Source organism: Alligator mississippiensis, chromosome 2, assembly GCF_030867095.1.
Source record: "Alligator mississippiensis isolate rAllMis1 chromosome 2, rAllMis1, whole genome shotgun sequence".
NCBI lineage: Eukaryota > Metazoa > Chordata > Crocodylia > Alligatoridae > Alligator > Alligator mississippiensis.
Window position 1 is genome coordinate 161,008,968 of NC_081825.1, and position 19,876 is coordinate 161,028,843.

The 19,876-nt window shown below is 42.0% G+C and overlaps 1 protein-coding gene across 2 annotated transcripts in view; it reads left to right on the top strand.

Moving 5' to 3' along the window:
• The window catches only part of MTTP (microsomal triglyceride transfer protein), a 49,568-nt gene that overhangs the window by 20,125 nt on the left and 9,567 nt on the right, over positions 1–19,876 (top strand). The window contains exons 7-15 of one of the 2 annotated variants that reach the window (XM_006264499.4): positions 864–1,014; positions 7,688–7,845; positions 8,648–8,816; positions 9,365–9,472; positions 10,933–11,145; positions 12,106–12,317; positions 15,063–15,160; positions 15,250–15,371; positions 16,442–16,669. In XM_006264499.4, the coding sequence (XP_006264561.3) occupies positions 864–1,014; positions 7,688–7,845; positions 8,648–8,816; positions 9,365–9,472; positions 10,933–11,145; positions 12,106–12,317; positions 15,063–15,160; positions 15,250–15,371; positions 16,442–16,669 (1,459 nt within the window). Of the gene's footprint in view, positions 1–863; positions 1,015–7,687; positions 7,846–8,647; positions 8,817–9,364; positions 9,473–10,932; positions 11,146–12,105; positions 12,318–15,062; positions 15,161–15,249; positions 15,372–15,861; positions 16,392–16,441; positions 16,670–19,876 lie in introns of those variants that run through there. The other variant, XM_019488064.2, reaches the window with a different exon arrangement.

Consider the following 19,876-nt stretch of genomic DNA (forward strand, 5'->3'; position numbering starts at 1 on the left):
TTGCTGCCGCCGCTGCTCCTCCCTGCCTGCTAGCTGCTCCAGCACCACGTGCCAGAGAGGACCCTGCGCTCCTGCCACCCCACCCTGGGTCCCAGCAGCCTGGGCTCCAAGCTCACACTGCGGCCCCCACTTCTTACTGCTACTGCTCCTCCCCACCTGCTCTAGCACCATGTGCCAGAGCGACCCCAGGCTCCTGCCACCCCTCCCTGGGCTCCTGCTGGCTGCTACTCACCACTTCCCTCAACACTGACACCGACGCCACTGCTCCTCCCCATGCCCGTGCTGAGGGCTACAACAAAATGTGCTCAGCGCTAAGTGAAACCAGGTAGGTATTTTAAATTAGCACTATAATGAAATCGCTCTAAGTGAAACCACGTTAAGCGGGGGTTGCCTGTACTTGTATAATCAAGTACCAAATAAATGCACAGTACTAGTTACTGCACAGCAGCACTGGCAAAAGCCTTTTTAGTGATGCTACTGTATAGTAACCAAATAATACTGCGCAGTAGCATATTAGCACTATTGACGCTGTGATGCATTACTGCGCAGTATTATTCGGCTACTGCACAGTTAGTGTCTGATGTAGATGCGCCATATATATGTGTTTATTTGTTTATTTAAACATGTCATATTTGAAGAAACATGGTAGATTTCCTTCAATTCTCTCTAGTGTTAGAACCTCCTTATACTTTAAAATGGAGAAACATTTGCAGTATCCTGTAAATACTCAGATGAGGATGGCATACTCCTCAAGAGTTACATGCTATGGTTCAGGCAAGTGTAATAACATCTTTTGTATGATTCTGGTGTTATTTCAAAGTGCTCGCAGCCTTAACAGTGGATTTCAATATGCACATGCACAGGCAGAAGCTGGAACTGAAGTCAATTGAAGCTGGCCCTAGAGAGATCGCTGGGAAGCAGGCTGCCAGCGTTATCAAGACTTTGGACTCAAGTTATGTAGCTGTTCCACTAGTAGCAGAGCCCATCAAGGCTGAGTGCAAAAACTGCCCCTCAGTAAGTAAACATACTGTTTATACTCCTTTACCTGCAGTTCAGAAAAGTGTGTAAAGCAAGTTTGAAAAAAAGAAATTTCTGTGCAATTTCATGCATCTGAGAGATTCCCAACATACCAATATAAAATGCAGCATCTCTCAAGAACTTTTGAGCATTACAGTGGTGCTGCGGTGGCCCAACAATTGAGGCAGACTTAAGACTTGCATTTAACATGAAATCAAACTTTTTTTACTCTCAGAAAATATAGCACATTCCCTCCAATGTACAGCGCACACTCTTAAGAGTAGAGAACAACATTTCTGAGAACTTATAGGTAAATCCATAAAGTTATGCCGTGTAATTCTACCAATTAAAATGGGCACTTTCCTATTTTTGAGGAGTTTAACTCCTACCCCCCCAACAATTTTGTTTTTTTTGAGATTGTATTTGTTTATAGATTAACATAATTTAATGTAAAAGCTACCCTTTAACTAACTCTCATTCCTAAACATTTATACTGTTGTCATAATGTTTGCCAATGGATATATTAATCAAAACCATATTTACTCAAACCTAAAATGATCCTGAATTTAAGCTGACCCCCTCAATTATTACCTTGTAGACATGGAAAATTATTAATTTAATTTTCCATCATGTCTAGAATCTAGTTATTGGAAAGTCCTCTTAAATTCATCCCTCCCACCACTGCTACAGGGAAAGTAGTGGCAGGGGAAGCAGCAGCTGCAGGGCAGGTAGCCTGCCTCATATCCCCCACCTTGCCACTTGCCCTCTATGTCTGCTCCCTGCCTGCCACCCGTCTTCCTCCAGTGCCTTCCCCCACCTACCAATTGTCCCCCTCATCTTTGCAGCTCATGCTGTGTCTGCTGGGGACATGAAGCACCTAGCTAGCTCAGGCAGCAGTGACTGCTTTGGCTTCAGCCTCAAGCTCCAGTTGGGGTTGGGGCTCCACGTACCCCCTCCCCATGTCCCTTTTCCCGCACTCCTCCTGCCCCTTCTATGTGCTCTTCTCAATCCACACTCCACTTTCCCCTCACTGTTCCCCATGCTCCCCCTCCTCTGTGCGTCCCTTCCCTGTGCTCCCTGCAGCACCATGTACCCTTTCTCCATGCATCCTCCCCATGCCTCTTCCCTGCATTCGCCACAAGCCCTTTGCTTGTGCTCCATGTCCCTTTCCCTGTGCTCCCTCTGCACTGTATGATCCTTCCCCATGTTTCTCCCACACTCCCCTTCCTTTTGCTCCCTTGTTCCAGATGTTGCTTCCCCCACAAACTTCCCCACTGCCCTTTCCCTCTGTGTTCCCACCCCACACTGAGTCCCTTCGCCATGGTTCCACACCACACACCCTTTCCTCTGTGCTCTCCCCTGAACTGCACTCCTCTCACTCTACATGTCCCTTCCCCTGTGCCATTTCCACATGTTCCATGTGCCCCTTTCCCCATCCCACCTTGCTCCCTTCCCCCATAACCCCTGCTGCCTTTTCCCCCCATGCTCCCCCCATACTGTGCATGCCTTTCCCATGCTCTGCCATGCACTCCCTACTTTCCACATGAGCCACACTGACCCCATCCAGAGCCACAGCAGCTCCTTGCCTTGTCTGTACTCGATTGTAAGATGAGAGGTCTTTTCCCCCATGCTGAACCCTCATCTTAAATTCAAGCACTGAATGCAGTTGCTGGTGAATGGATACTTCAGAATTTAAATATTATGGTTCAAACTTTTTTTTTTTAAATGTGAGAGATGTGGCTCCAATTCAGGGGTTAGCAACTGATGGTCCACAGTTCAAATCTGGACTGCAGACCTTGACTTAAGTCCACAAAGTCCTGATCTAGTGGGGATTGGAGATGCACAGAAGCTGTTCTCAAGCCTCCTGCTGCCATCCTAACTCTCTCTGCTCTGTGCTGAGTGCTGGTTGCTTGTACTCCCTTCATCTCTGCTCACTCTTGCTGCTGAATTAGTTGATCTGTTGGCCACACTTTGGTGCAGTGTGAGTAAGTGAAGTGCTTGGTGCTTGGTAAGTGAAGGCTGCAGTGGAGAGGCACAGTACACCAGCCCTTGCCACAGTGGGGCACTATGGGGGTGATAGGCAGCCCATGACAGTGGCTGGGTCATAAGCACTGGTTTGCCATTCCAAAAGTTGCCAAGCCCTGCTCAATTTAATTAAAGACTTCCAAAGCAAGTACCTGTGCACTGTATTGGAGACTGCATTAGTTATCTGGCAGTAAAAATGCACTATGCTATCATATCTTGCCTGATATTTATATAATTATAAAAAAGATTTTTTTTTAAAGTCAGGAAAGTGAAACAGATACGATATTTTATGCATGCTGAAGTAGTTCTGAGTGCGGAACTTCAGATCAAGCAGATTGGGAATAGATGCCCTCAAAGGGTTATGCCTTTAAAGTGTTTGGACCAAACAATTTGTCACTTCCAATCGTTAGAGCTGAGGTCAAATCATTTGGATTCAAATTTGTCATAATAGTGGTGAAGATAATTTGCAAGCCAAAATAAAAACCATAGGGTGTATTTTTACAGAGCAATTCATGGGGAATGAGACATGACATACTCATTATAAATCTAATGGAGCGCCAAGAATGAAATCCTGCTTTCCTACTGTATTTTACTGTAACTGCTTTGAAAAGACTAATCTATAAACAGAACACTGTATCCAAAGCAGCAACATAATATTTGGTACTTATATATCATTGAATACATTAATACCGCACTGATATGATACATTACATAGCTTTACATTTTCAAAATCCTTTACAAACATTAACTAGACCTACTGACACCCATGCAATGTAGGAAAAGTAACCATTACTATGCCCATTCTAAAGGTTGGAAATCAAGGTACTGAGGTTAAGTCAACAGTTTTCAAACTTGGTTGTCTAAAGTTAGGCCTACAAGTCTGTATTTAGGCATCTTAAGAAATTATTTGATTTTCAGAAGTTGTAAGCAATCATAATTAGAATCAGAGAAGAGAGTGACAAGAGCAATGTCATGGTAGGTGTCTGCTATAGACTACCAGAACAGGAAGATGTGGTGGATAAGATGTTCTTCAAACAGGTAGCAGAAGTTTCCAGATCACAGGTCCTGGTTCTCATTTGAGACTTCAAATCACCCCAATTCATTATCTTTGAAAACTCGTGGCAATTGGGAGAGGTCCTAGACAACTGGGAAAAGGGCAAATCTAGGGCCCATTTTTAAGAAGGGAAAGAAGAAGGATCTGGGGAACTACAAACCAGTTAGCCTCACCTCAATCCTTGGAAAAATCATGAAGCAGGTCCTCAAGGAATTCATTTCTAAGCACTTGGAGGGCAAGAAGGTGATTACTAATCACTGATTAGGAATGTTTAGCATGGATTCACCAAGGGCAAGTCATGCCTGACCAACCTGATTGCCTTCTATGACGAGATGACTTGTTCTGTGGATGCAGGAAGAGCAGCAGATGTGGTGTACCTTGACTTCAGTAAAACTTTTGATATGGTCTCCCACAACATTCTCACAAGCAAGCTAAGGAAGTATGGCTTGGATGAGTGGACTGTAAAGTGAATAGAAACTGGTTGGATCAGTGGGCTCAAAGGGTAGTAATCAATGGCTCAGTATCTAGTTGGCAGTCAGTATCAAGTGGAGTCCCACAGGGGTTGGTCCTGGGGCTGGTTTTTTTCAATGTCTTCATCAATGATCTGGAAAATGGGATGGAGGGCACCCTCAGCAAGTTTGCAGATGAAACCAGCCTGGGAGGAGTAGTGGATATGCTGGAGGGTAGGGCTAGGATTCAGACAGGCCTAGAAAAATAGGAAGACTGGATGAAAAGACATCTCATGAGGTTCAATAAGGGTAAGTGGAAAGTCCTGCACTTAGGATGGAACAATCCCATGCACTGGTACAGGCTGGGGACTGACCTACTAAGTAGCAGCTCTGCAGAAAAGGACTTGGGCATTACAGTGGATAATAAGCTGAATATAATACAAAAGTTTTCCCTTGTTGTGAAGGAAGTAAGTGGCATACTGGGCTGCATTAGCAGGAGTATTGCTGGCAGATTGAGGGAAGTTATTATTGACCTCCATTTAGCACTGGTGAGACTACATCTGAAGTACTGTGTCCAGTTTTGGGCCCTGCACTACAGAAAGGATGTGGAAAAATTGGAGAGTCTAGTGGAGGGCAACAGAAGTGGTTAAAGGGCTAGGGAACATGACTTATAAGGAGAGGCTGAGGGAACTGTGCTTATTTAGGTTGGAGAAGAGAAGACTGAGGGGAGATTTAATAGAAGCCTTCAACTACCTGAAGAGGGGTTACAAAGATGAGGAGCTAGACTGTTCTCAGTGATGGCAGATTACAGAACAAGAAGCAATGGTCCCAAGTTGCAGCAAGGGAATTTTTAGGTTAGATATGAGGAAAAAAACTCTCACTAGGATGGGCACTGGAACTGGCTGCCCAGAAAGACTATGGAGTTTCCATCCTTAGGTATTTTAAGCCCTAGATAGACAAAGCCTTGGCTAGGATGATACAGTTGGGGATGGTCCCTCTTTGAGCAGGGGGGTTGGACTAGATGACCTCCTGAGGCCCCTTCCAACCCTAATCTTCTATGATAATTCCGCCTAGCTTGCAGTCCCTCTGCAAATCCAGCAGTTGATTTTGGTGATTAACTTAAGTCATTTGCATTGGAAAATGTTGGTTTAAATGACTTTCCTAGAGCTTTGTAGTAAATTACTGTCTCAGCTGAGATTAGAAGATTCCTTTTGTGTAATTCAACTATTAACTTTTTAACATGTATAAAAAAGTAGTAATATTGTAACTTTTCTATTGCCTATGTTATATGATTACTTATAGCAGTAACATATGAAGCCTTTCCTGGTAATCTGTGTCCAGATGAATTTAAACCCTTTAACTTCTCCTTGGACCCAGAACTCCTCTAGATAATCAGCTTCCAGAAAATGCCCAAAGATTACTACCATATTATTAAATGAATATTAACAAATGATCTTGAGTAATCTAAAACAGGAGTGTCAAAGACCCAGCCTGTAGAGCCCTATCATCTGGCCTGTGGTGCTGCCTGTGGGTCTTGGACCAGCCCCACATGCCACACAGCACATGCCAGCCCTGGCCCTGTGTGCCAGATCTGCAGCTGGTCTGGATTGGGCCCACAGACTGGCCCTGTGGATGGGATCCAGTGCACAGGGCTGGTCCAAGGCACATGCAGCACGTGGGGCTGTCTGGAGTGCATTCTGCATGTAGCAACTGTGTCAGACCAGCCCCACACACTGCCTCTGGTGCACAGAGACAGTCTATGGGCCTGATCTGGCCTATGGACTGGCCTCATACCCCTCATCCAGGTCACAATGCTGAGTGAGTTTGATACCCCTGATCTAAGATGATGCAAGTTACAATGATTATCTAGAATATGCCAACTGAAGCTGCATCACTTGTTACTTCAAATCTATGTCTTCGCCTCCTATATTTATACAGTTCAGCTAAATATAGCAACACTGACCTTGGTGCTGAGCATTAATGACCAGCTGAGATTAAATGACCCCCATCTGTGCATCGGGCCATCAACTGTTCCCAGATGGTCACTCATTCCCAGAAAATGTCTTGTGTCTCAATCACTTTGCCTAATTATTTTTTCAGCTCAGGAAACTTCCTTCTGTACCCAAAATTATACTTATATTTGCAGGCAGGTTCAAGTGTTACTGCTTAATTCAAACCCCATGAAAATACAATACTTTACGAAAGTTTGATCCGGTATTCATGAGAGTTAAAAGGACAGAATATTGCACAAATTTCTTATGGTCTGAAAGAACATAGTCCTCTGAGCTTTTCTATTTCCTAATGCAGAATATGTATTTGTAAAATACAACAGAGAGGGAAGTTTGGAGATGTACAAAACTGATATCTACAAGCAGTTAGTTAAGATGAAAACAACCAACTTAACAACAAGAATAACCCCTTTGCGCCCCTCACAAGACATAGGAAAAGTAGCACAATGGAACAAAGGTGACCAGGGCAGCAATTTGTGCCATGAGAATTGTCATATGTATGCTTGGAAAATGAAAGCTAACTCATGCTTGTTTATATAAATGAAAAATAGGTCCACATTCCCTTCAATGAGAGAGGGGTAAGATGCTGTGGGTTAGCTTTGACTGGCAGGGGGTAAGGGCATACACAAAGGCAGTTACTGTGGAGTAGCTGATGTGCAGTTAAGTCCTTGTCTTTGTATACCCAACTGTATTCATATAACCATGCCCTGTGGCAATTCCTACATTCCTCTAATGCGAGCAAAAGTATATGTTTCCACAGAAACTGGTCAGTTATGTTTTGGTCTAAAATGTATCACATTTCAGATAAAGGGTATATTTGAGTGATACTAGAGACTTCAAAGAGTCTTCACATCTTCTGGTTTCTCAGCAGTAAATAATTGCTGAAACATCAGAAAGGCTGTGTTGAGATACTGTAGACAACTTAAATAATTTCTATAGATGGGATCTCTGGTATATGAGATTTCAACTAGTAGGAATGATTCCTACTAATTGAAATGTAGCTATTAAATTAAAACTAATTATTCCTGGCATATTTACACACATACCAACAATAGCTCTATCCAGTGGGATTGATTTCTGAGAAGTGAAACCACTATATAAAAGATTTAATATGAATTTATTTAATTCTTTAGCTTTCAGAGCACTGGCAGAGTATCAGGAAAAAAATGGAACCTGAAAACCTTTCCAAAGCTGAAGCAACAAGAAGCTTTTTGTCCTTTATCCAGAATATCAGGAAAGCTACAAAAGAGGAGCTACTTCAGATTCTTAGAAGTGAAAGTGATGCCATACTGTAAGTTGTCATGAACATCTTTTTATGCATTAAAGGGTCTAAAGAGAACTAAAATGAAGGGGGGAATCATAGGCATAAACAAATAGTCACAATGGTTACATGCTGGGTCTGTAATAGTAAATCTTTACTTCTAGCTGAAGGAATGGAGAAATTTTTGGAAGGTACTGTTTGCTTTATGTACTTGCAGTGCTTTCTTCACCAGTTAGATGTTTCTGTGTGCTGAAGAGATTTCCAGACAGGCTGATGTGCCTGGTAAAGAGCAGGAACAAAGCTGGAACCAAAGCTTTATGGAAATTATTTATCTCTGGGGTTTCAATAGTGTTTTTTTTAGAAAGAACAAATGCAGAACTGGGTGCCTGAGGTCCCTGGGTGGCAGTTGAGCATGGGGTGGCATCAGTGGCTGTGCTGCCAGTGGTCCAGTGGTAGCCAGACTGGCTGCAGAGCTGCTACTATTTTTGTACCTCTCTGCTCTTTCGTTACACTGTTGAGAAAGAATGCCCCTTTCCTTTTTCATATCTATTCCTCTAGACATGAAAACACTCAGGACACTTCTATACTTTTTATTATGCTCTTTCTCTGTATGGACAAAAATCAAAATATCATCTATTTCTAGTCCTTCAGCCATTTTATCTTGGAAGATTTCATGGACACTGGAAATGCTGAAAGCAGTAGTGTATAAATTAATTCTATCTGCCATTTACCTTCAGTAATCAGACCTGTCATTAGACCAACTTGTTTATGTCTGTAAATAACACTTTGTCTAGCTCACAGCAGTAATTTATTAATTCCCACTCCATTGCAGTCCTCAGCTGGTAGATGCTGTAACTTCTGCTCAAACCCCAGCCTCGCTGGAGGCCATGCTGGAGTTCCTGGACTTTAAAAACGAAAGCAGCTCTTTCCTGCAGGAGCGGTTCCTGTATGCATGTGGATTTGCTTCCCATCCCAATGAGATGTTACTTAAAGCTTTAATTGTAAGTCAAAATACAAAAAGTTCCACTCTTATGACTCTTAAGAGCTCCAACCATGCTGGGAGGGAAGAGACACTGTCTACCTTCCTTCAAGTGCCTTTGAGGCATATGACTGGAGTGCAACCAGAACATCCTGCTGCATAAAATATATGATTTCAACTGTAGAATTTATATTCACTTGTAAACCATCACCAATGTTTATAATAAGTATGTCTCCTGTTTTCCTAAATACTAACAGGAAAAAAAATTAGAAAGTGTTAACGTCAGCAAAGCAATTTAAAAATAAATCCCTTTAGGTGCTAAGTATTTCATTATCATTTTATACCAGTTTTACAATAAACTGCAAGGGTAGGTATTTTGAATGTAGCATTAAAAAGAAAATTACTTTTGGTTATTACACATGATGGTAGAACAGTTCCCAGCTAAGTCTGAGCCCAACCCATAAGGTGAAAACTGCCCTCATTGAAGGTAACAAGAAACAGAGGCATATGGCAGGGTTTGGCTCATTATATTTAGACATGGAGGTTAACAGTATTCCTTTTAACTAACAGAATAAGTTCCAGGGCCAGATTGGAAAAAGTGAAATCAGAGAAACTGTTGTCATCATCATCGGTGCTGTCATCAGAAAACTGTGCGACAGGGGAGGCTGCAAACTCCCGGTAAGTATTTATTTGCCTAGTGGCCATATTTTACTATCAGCCATACAAGCACCATCCACTGAAATAATTAGGAGAGTTTTGTAAGCATGTATGGGGCTCCATTTGCCCTCAGTTTTTAAGCTTAGCTCACAGGCACCTATATTTAACACAGTGGAGGGGCTTTCTTAATAGCAGGTTGGGTTTTTTTGGTTTCTTTTCTTCAAGTGAACCCAGGACCTGATTCTGATCTTACTTTCAATTTACCCCCACATAGCTCTACCAGCTTCATCTTTCTGGTAGTCTAACTAAACTTAAACCTCTCTCTAACTCTAAAGGGCATTTATACACGTGCTCTGGGAGTTGTGTGGGGAAGTACGCTTTAATTAGAGAGGCTCTGGGAGCCATTCTAATTAAGGTGCCCAGAGCATCTCATGTATCAGTGACCCCATGCTTCAAAATGGTGGCAGGACACTATCTTTATTGAATGAGCTTTAGATAAAGCACTCCCATTGCCATTTTGAAGTGTGGGGATCCTGACATACGAGATGCTGGAGGAGGCTGCTGAAACATGGTATGCTGGAGACTGCTGGAGCATGGTAATTACCACATTCCAGCAGATTCAATCAATAGAATCTGCTCCGACAGGCTATACTTGCATCGCATTGGGGCAGCCTTGCTGCTTGTGTATAGGCGTCCCATGCCTCTGTGTGCTGACAGTAGAAACAGTACTTTTGTCTGATTTTGGAAATATTCAGATAGCTCCTGAAAACTTTGTGTAATCAGGATCTCCCTGAGCAACTTAGACCACCTCAGTCCTATGGAAAGGGGGCATTCAAATGCTGGACTATGTCCAAGGCATGTTCCATACTGCTCAGGAGGGCACGTATCTAGTTGATCCTTGCTACTGATTCTATGCTAAGCTGGGTCCTGGGTAAAAGTAGCTCAGTATTAGGGAAGCCAATTCTTCAGCTAGCCAGGTCTGCAGGATTCAGGGAATCCAAGGACCTGCCCTTCATTTTTCTGTTACGTGCTGTGCATTCCTATAGCAATATGTATTTAAGCACCAAGGAACATTTCTTTAGCCATATTTTTGTTAAAACATCTTTGAGTATTTAAACAGTCTCTGTTAGCCTTACCAGCTGAGCTGCAAGTCCTTTGAACCAACAAGTGTAAAGTTAGTGAGTGGCATGTTTATGAACAGGCCCCAGTGCATGACCTATTGAAGAATGTCTTGCATTGGCAAGCTTGTCTAACTTTATCCCAATTACATAGTTGGTCCAATAACAGCTATCACCCTATGGAATTCTTGCCTCTTTATTGATTTAAGGAAATTTTACAAGTCACACCCTGGTCACATCCAAACAATTGTTTCAAACTGAACCAAGGGAGGAGAACCCAGGAAAGCTCATGCTCACGTGGGACCTGAGGGTGCTTAACTTCTTGAACGTTCACATATTAAACATGGCATCTATTTTCTCTAGGCTGTTGCAGAAGCTAAGAAGCTGATCCTAGGAGGATTAGGCAAGGCAGAAAAGGATGATGATGTGAAAATGTACCTGCTGGCACTCAAGAATGCCCTTCTGCCAGAAGCTATTCCATTGCTACTAAAACATGCTGAGTCAGGAGAAGGGCCCATAGGTAATGCTGCTGCTACAGCTCTGCAAAGATATGACATCTCTTTCATCACCAGTAAGGTAAGAAGATTTACTGCAAGAAAAAAGAGGACATGAGAAATTATAAAAATTTCAAATGTTAATTAAACAAAGCCTACCTTTTAAGACCCACCCCCTTCAAGGATGCACGTTTTTCTTCCAGTACATAATAATTTATACCATTCAAAGGTTGGCAGAAAACTGCTTAAGGCAGTGAAATAGCAGAGACGGACAAATTAACCACAGAGCAAGCTCCTGGAATGACTGTACCGTATTGTGTGTTTTTGCTTCTGCCTTTCACCATCTGCTGATGAACTTGACAAGCCATAATGCAGCTTCACAATCCAAACATCTCACTCAGCTGGGACACCATTATACTATGACCATTGTGTGGTTCCTAGGACTCCATTTGTTCCAAAGCAGACCTGCAGCCCTTCAAAATAAAGCATGGTGATAATAGGCAATACTCAGGGAGAAGTATAAGCAAACTTTTTAAAAACATACTTCTCAGTCTTAACATTTAAGGAAATCTCTTTGGTCATTGCTCATATTATACTATTTTTATTGGATAGCGCTATGGCCAATAATCTTGCTGTCAGTGCTACTGTAGTAAGGCTGTGCTTAGGATCCTGCTGGAAACAGAATGGCTGCTCCTTAATTCACCCACACAATCATGGAACTGCATGAGTTTAACATGCTCCATTATAAATTATTTTAGGATGCACTGAATATGAAAAACACTAGATGAAAACTATAATCTATTCAGCGGTATAACTAGAAGTTTTGGTGCCCCAGGCAGAGAAACCCCTAGAACAGGGGGCAGGTGTTGGGGTGGTGGAAGAAAGAGTGTTGCCCCACTCCTAGTTATACTGCTGAATCTGTTCTATTTGCTATAACCCCAGGGCAGGAAGGCACTGCTGATGCTTAATTTTGTATTTCCAAGATGTAGCTTTCTTGAGCATATGTAAAATTCATTGAGTAAACAGTTTATTTCCTATTTAGGTGAAGAAAGTAATGAACAGGATATACCACCAGAATCATAAAATTTATGAAAAGACTGTGCGAACTACTGCAGCTGCTATCATTTTAAGTAGTTACCCATCCTACATGGAAGTAAAAAACCTCTTGCTTTCTATTGGAGAGCTGCCACAGGAAATGAACAAGTACATGCTCTCAGTGGTCCAAGATATACTTCATTTTGAACTGCCTGCAAGGTACATTATGTTTAATATCAGACTGGATACAGGCATGCACATACATGTGCATGTATGCAAATATACATACTTGTATTTTATTATTCTCTATACTAATACAACATGGGTTAAAGCCAACAAGCATATAGTTTCTAGCCAATTAATATATGTAGCTGTTGTTGGGGAACAAATGCCTCTTACTCCATTTTGTAAGAAGTGGAGTGTTTTGTAGAGATGATAATCCAGAAAGCATGAAAGAGGCAATGTTTTTTTGGTGATATTTTTTGGACCAGTTATATAGTTGAGAGAGCCGTTAGACAAACTTTCATGATCTGAAGAAGGGCACTTTGTGGCTGGAAGCTTGCCTAACAACTCTCCCAACTACATACTTGGTCCAATAACAGATATTATCAGAAAAAAAAACTTAGTCTTTACTTCATTTTGTATATTTTTAATGAATCAGTATGTTTCAACAGCATATAATCCAGACCTCGTAGGAGATTTTTAAGGGTAAAAATGGTAGGTTGGCACTTCACTCCCATGTTTTTTAACAAAAGTTAGGTGCTTGTGTACTGTATTTATATTGTAAATATAAAATTAAGACTCCTATAAATACAGAGAACGAAGACCGGTAGTAGATAAGTGCCTAAATTTAATCAAAAATCATGGAAGTGATGTGCCAACCTACCATTTGGGGCAGCTTGGGTTAGTAAGTCTGTTTCCCGAAGTGCCAGCCTACCAACCGTGAGACCCTTTGAAGGTTAAGAAAGAAAAAAAAATCACTGAAAGATCTTTGATTCTAAACAATGCTAGTTTTCAAATGGCTCAAGTTTTCTAGCACCAAATTGAGAAGTATTACCAAGACTTTATAAAAGCATCTATCTCAACAATGTAGATCGAAAATATTGTGGTAGTAATCTTCTAAGTTAAGTTTCTGTTTAATAGGGAACCAAAGTTTTCTGTTACTGTAAGGAGACAGTGGCAGACCAAGCTTGTTATGTGGGGCCAGCAGCTAGGCAAAGAGCCAGCTGCTAGAAACTAAGCAGGCCAAGTACAGCAAGGGTAGGAACTACCCCTGGAGGGATGACTGTCTTGGAGCTAGCTGCACAGCAGTTAGCAGCCCAGTGGTAGACCTCCAGGCAAGTACAAAGACAACAACTGCAAGTAGCAGGGCTAAGCTGCAGCAGAGGGCAGGTTGGTCCTCAGGCCAAAAACAGAAACCCCTGTGTGTAGCTGGAGAGCCACATGACAGGAAGGGGTGGGGCGTTGGGACATAAAAGCTCAGTACCTGATTGCAAGCAGTCAGTTTGGCCCTACAGGCAGCAGAGAGAGGAGCTCGTGAAAGAGATGGTTACAGGGAACAGACTAACTGACCCAAGCTGCCCCAAATAACTGCAAGAAAAATGCTAAGGGGGTCTTATAGTTTACAGGGAAGTAAGGACACAGTGTGGGGAGGATTTTTGTTATACAGCTGTTATGCTTGCATTTAAGTTCTGATTAGACTAATTGGAGGACTGGACTGTGGCTATGGGGGACATGTGGAGGCCATAGAGGGGTGCCTGGTAAGGGCACTCAGTAGCAAACAGCCTCGCGTGGCATCAGGGGCCCCAAGGGCTAAGGCTGCTGTGATACATTAGGCCAAGGCTGGGAGAGCTAAGGCCAGAGTCAGGCAGTTTAGCCTGGGGTCAGGCACCCAGAGGGCTGTGGGTTGGTGCAGGCTGAGACCAGAGCAGGCTTAAGCTAAGAGGGCCAAAGCCTAGAGAAGGACTAGGGCCAGGGAAAACAAAAGTCTTACCAGGGCCAGAGGCCCAATGGCCAACTTAAAGTAACATCCATGAGGCATAGGCATGGCTTCAGGAGCAGAAGGAGGTCAGAAATAGCCCATAAGTCAACGGGTACCCTGAGGCACTAGTAAGGCCAGCAGGGCCACAGCGTAGTGTGTGGGGGCAAGGTGGAGCTAGAGTGGGTTCAGTCTGGGGACCTGGAGGTAGCCTCCTGAAACCTTATAAATTACATCAAGGCATGGCAGGTGAGGTAGGAAGGGAAGGTATCCAGAGGAGTCAGAGTGGGGGCAGAAGTCAAGTGGCAACCAAGGGGGCATCATGACCACCTCTGGGTCCCAATTCTTTCACATTGATATAAAAGGCATAATGAACTTATATAGACAGACTGCAAATCCAAACTCAATTAACATTACAGTTATAAAGACAGGCACTAAAAAAATAAAATAAAATCAGACAGTACCTGCCCTATAGGTAGGGATTTTACTCCCCACAGGGTTCTCCATCCAGGACCATTCACAAAGAATGTTTGTCTCAAAATTCTTTCAAGACAAAAAGAATCAGTTTTGGTGAGATTCTCAAGAGTACTTAAGTAATTTAGCAGCAGAAGCCCCAACGAGATTCTATAGGTCTTGATGTTTCTTAGCCCAATGTGGAGAAATTCACCGACTTCCATAGACTTTGGATATGGCTCGGAGAATATGTCCAAACCTGAATCTCCTCTCTCCTAATGACCTGACATTGTTAAGTAAACTGGATGAAAAATGAAAATTCTCTCCTAGGAAAGAATTCTGCATTATTGAAAACAATTTTTCTGAATTGGGATGAAAAAGGGAAAGTCAACGTTTCTAGAATAGTTCTGGTGGAGGAGAACCAACACAGAATGTCTTCCAGTGGAAGATTCCTAGCTAGCTTAAACCATTAGTGCCCTCATGAGAGGGAACACATTTGTGACCACACTTTCTTTCTTCCTTTTTTACTAAAGCAAAATGATTCGCCAGGTTCTGAAGGACATGTCTGTTCATAACTATGACCGCTTCTCTAAGATGGGATCTTCCTCTGCCTATTCTGGCTATGTGACACGTATGTAAACAAAAAAGTAGCCTCTTAACCCCATTTATAACCCAAATCATGTGACTTAATCACATGTATCTGTGTTTTTGTTAATGAAGGTGATCCTGATGCATCTGCTACATACAGCCTCGACATCCTCTACTCAGGCTCTGGCATCTTAAGGAAAAGTAACATGAATATCCTTATTTTCAATAAAAAGTCTCGACTTCATGCCAACCAGGTAACTGCCATATGCTTAATAAAAACTGAGCCAGAATATGGGCTTCCTTATGTAGCCTTTGAGCATATGTAGCTCTCATTGAAAGCCATGGGAGTTTAGGGCATCAGGATCAGGCAGAGAATATATCTTTTTTTGGGGGGGGGGGAATGACACAAAAAATGAGAAAACATGTTTAAAAAAGAAAAGGTACTTATACAACAAATCCAAAGTTTCAGCTGTATAGAAAAACTACATCATCTTCCTGTTATATTCAGTGAAAACTTCAGAGACCTCTAAAATAAGATCCCAAGAGTCTGGGATCTAATCAAAAATGGAAACTTAGGGACAGGGTCTGGTTTGAAAAATGTATAGGAGTTAAAATTAGAAGTTTTTCTTTTGGCCTTTTGTTAAAAATAATATTATGGAAAATCCATCAGATATAAAAATACTGCTGAATTCTCTCAGGAAAAGAACTGTATGATAAGAATGTCACTGTTTTTTTCCCTCACAGCTCATGTCCACACCATTTCTGTACTGGACCCGGAAGCACTACCAGGTGCCTCACCCTCTCACTTCCACCCTGTGTACATTTCCTGAAAATAGGGCAATGCAGTTGTCTCAGACCAGCACTGGACACACAGAGCCTAAGAGCAGTCTGGGTTTCTCTCAGATATTTACTGGCACACATTCAGCACCATGTGAAGACAGCTACATTGCCTCATTTCCAAAATTTGGCACACACGGAGGGAGAATGAATTGGCATACTTCACAGTCGCACAAAAGGTGGAATGATAGTAAAGTAAGCAGTCTTCAGAGCTTAGGGCTCACCTGAGGTATAGGCCTTCAGCTGTTCTTTTGAACAGAAGAAAACCTCACCTGAAGCTTATTAAATGTGAAAGGCTCCTCTGAGACTACTTTGTTATTGTTATGCTATTTATTTGTCTTCTAAACTCTTTGCTGTCTTGATTGCATGCAGCTAGGTTTGTTACAATAAATGTACATCAGACTCAGGTACTAGGAATGCTGGCAGTGTTTAAAAGTCCACAGTGGACAGACTTTGTCCTGAATGCTGTGTCACTGTTGCCTTTTAGGTCGTTCTTGAAGCTCAGGGCCTAGAAACTATAATAGCTGCATCTGCTGATGAAGGCGAGGAAAACCTGGAGTCCTTTGCTGGCATGTCAGCAATCCTGTTTGATGTTCAGCTCAGGCCTGTGACATTTTTCCAAGGGTACGCTGATTTAATGTCTAAAATGTTTTCAGCAACTGGAGAGCCCATTAACGTGGTGAAAGGACTTGTCCTCCTGACAGATTACTCACAGGTACTAATAACACACTGTACGCTTCTGTTTCTGTCTCTCAAGAACACACACGCTCCCCTATTCCTAATCCAGTTTCTTCTACCCCCTTACATTAAGATGGATATTTGCTTTAGTTTTTTTATATTGTTTAATAACCTAGCAGATCTGCTTACTATTCCGTCAAAAGAGAAGTGATGTATTATATAAAAAACAAAATGACAGGAAATCAGCCCAGAAAGCAGAAAGAAAAAACTATGATAAAGGCTACAAATACCTATCACACTAAAAGACATACTAATGCTATAAGGACAAATCTGTTTTCTATGGAAAAAAAACCAAGCTGATTCCCACCATACTGCTCTCAGCCAGTTACTTTTTATTGGACAGTTCCTAACTGCCTAGTGCTGCCACCAGTGGGCCTATATGTTTGCTTATTCCAAATCTGCCCAATGATCCACTGAGGCTGGGTACTCCCTGTCAAATGCTGAACTGAGTTACTAAGGTTTGCATGCATGATGCAGTCTTTCTTACAATTTTCAAATGTTCATAATTCCATACCAGTTAAGTGAGCATTCGTTGATTATTTAAAAGAACCTTCATGGTAAATATTCTACTGTCAACCAATCTGGTGTCACAAAAGATTCAAGCAAAATGTGTGTAGTGGTTGCAGGTTTTCCTGTGTGATGTCACCTTCCTCTACTCCAAAACTACTGAATTATTATTACTCAAATTTTATCACATAATTAATTTTCAGGCAGAAACAGTGATTTAAAATGGAGACTATTATACAGCTTTTTATATGGTGGTCATTACTATGTCATACATAGTCATACTATGTCTACACAAGATGGTGACTGAACAGTAGCTCATTACTACTGCACAGTGGCAGCATGTAACACAAAGTGTGCACTACTCTGCAGCAGCAATGAGCTACTGTGCAATCAGCATCACCAAAAAGCTATTTGGGAACACTACTGTGCAATAACGCTGGTTACTGCGCAGTCATTTAGTACTTGTGTATGCAAGTACTAAATGACTGCTCAGTAACAACTATACAGTCAAAGTCTCATGTAGACACAACCACAGAGTGTTTCAGACTATCTGTTAAGCATTCAAGCTTCAGTTTCAGACATAGAGGTGATTGATCAGAGAGGACACATTTGCACAGTATGCATTTAGGTACCTTTCCTGAAGCAAAGCCAATGTGTGGTTTCATTTCCATCCTCTCCCTCTCCCCTTTGCCCCCAATAACCAAACATAATTTAGTATAGAATTGGGGAGATCTAATAGTAGAAATCAACCAATGAAAGGTTGATTGGCAGTCTCCAGTTATAACCCACCTGCTAGTGTAGTACTGGGTTTCCAGACAGTTGTGGGGCAAACTTCGCTCAGCGTAGAAATTTACAGAGGTTTCCATAGCAAAACTTCTTAGCTCATAGATTCTCCTTTATCTTTCCACTTTCTGGTGGAGGAAAATGTTAAAACTGTTCAAAGACAGAATGTAATTTACCCAAAGTTGTACCTTTGACAGTATCTGCCAAAAGTGACCCTGTGCAATTAGAATCAATCTCAGCCACTCTGAAATGGTCCTGCAAGCTAAGAGAGTTTCACATACAGGGAACAAACTGTGGAAATCACGCTCATTAAGAAAACATTCTGGGTTCTTAGAAGAAAAGGGCAGGTATGAATTCCAGCATGACAGTGACCTATTTAACAAACCAAAAGGGAGGTGGGAAAGAGAAGGGAGCATCTATGTTCTCCAGGCCAGAGCACTAAAGCACTGTGTTTCCAGAACTAACTCCTTCCAACTGCTGTGCATGCACCAAGCTCCATAAATATTCTGGCAGCATAACTTGGCAAGACACTGCAGGGACTCTACCATCCAGTGGACTCTGGATTCCTTCTCTTCAGAGAACCTAATAAGCGTATGGGCCACACCAGGGTTGGAACTACAAGCCTCAACTTACACCAGCATTTTAGATTAAGCACTGAAATATAGGAAGCCTTGGCAATGGAAGCTCTGTGACAGCACAGAGAGCAGATGGGAACACTTGCTGCTTTTTTTTTCTTGTGTCACTAATAGCACAGTTGCTGCATAAGTGGGGATTCAAGCAGCAGACACCTTAATGGACCCTGCAGTGCTTCCCTTTAAGTACTGTCCAGTTAAAGCCATGAAATGATAAAAAACACTGTTGAAACAGATTCAGGCTAACCAGTTTTTAACAGGATGCAGATGGCTAGTGTGTACGGCAGCTGATTAAGACTATATTTTAGCAATGATATTCTAAAGCAGGGGTGCCAACCTGTAGCATAAGTGCCCTAGGAATCACAGCATATTGAGGGAGGGGGTAGGCAGCACATCAGCAGATAGGACAGGGAGCAGAAAGCAGAGCAGGCAGAAGAAGAGGATTGGAGTGTGCAGGGCTTCATGTCTGGCACATCTGCCAAAAAGATTGCCCCTCTCTGTTCTAAACTATAAACTGTTTTAGCAGAATTCAACCACCTTTAAACAAGCCAATAAAACTGTGATAAAAACATTTTTATCTGAAATTGCCTTCCAGTTGTGACTCGATATGCACCAGGAAACACAGCTTAAATGTAAGTGTAGATGGGGCCTTAAATAGTAATACTGCCACTTAAGAAACCATTTCTGAGAGGAGAATCGTCTCTAGATAGATATGGTCCTTAAATGCTGGTTCATCAAGAGCCATGATTAGCCAAGTTTCTTGCCAGCTGGCTACTCATTTGTTTTTCTTAGTCAGCATAGACAAAGGTCATCCAGGTCATCATCCTCTTAACAAACCAAACTGGCATACAACCCTGGTAAACTGTTCTGGCCAATAATATGGCTTTAGAAAAGAATTTATAACATTGTTCATTGCTGTCTACTGTACCCATGCTCAATTCTCTGCTAGCAAGATCTGCAATAAAGCATGGCTCATGGAAACATGGGTCCGGCACAGAAAGGAACAAACGTGTGAAGGATATAGATGGCAGAGTTGCTATCCTATTTATAGGAGGACGGCTGGAAGGGCTGAGAGTAGGGATCTAAAACTGTCTGATCCAATATTCAGCATATCCAGATTTTTAAAAATCCCTTGGAAATGTTATACAGGATTTTCTGCTCCCCTCTTCTTGTATATACAATATAAGGGATCATTTCACATAGTCAGTGGCTGTTTTGCTAATTGGTTAAAGAAAAGAAAAGGTGTAATCATTCAATGATAT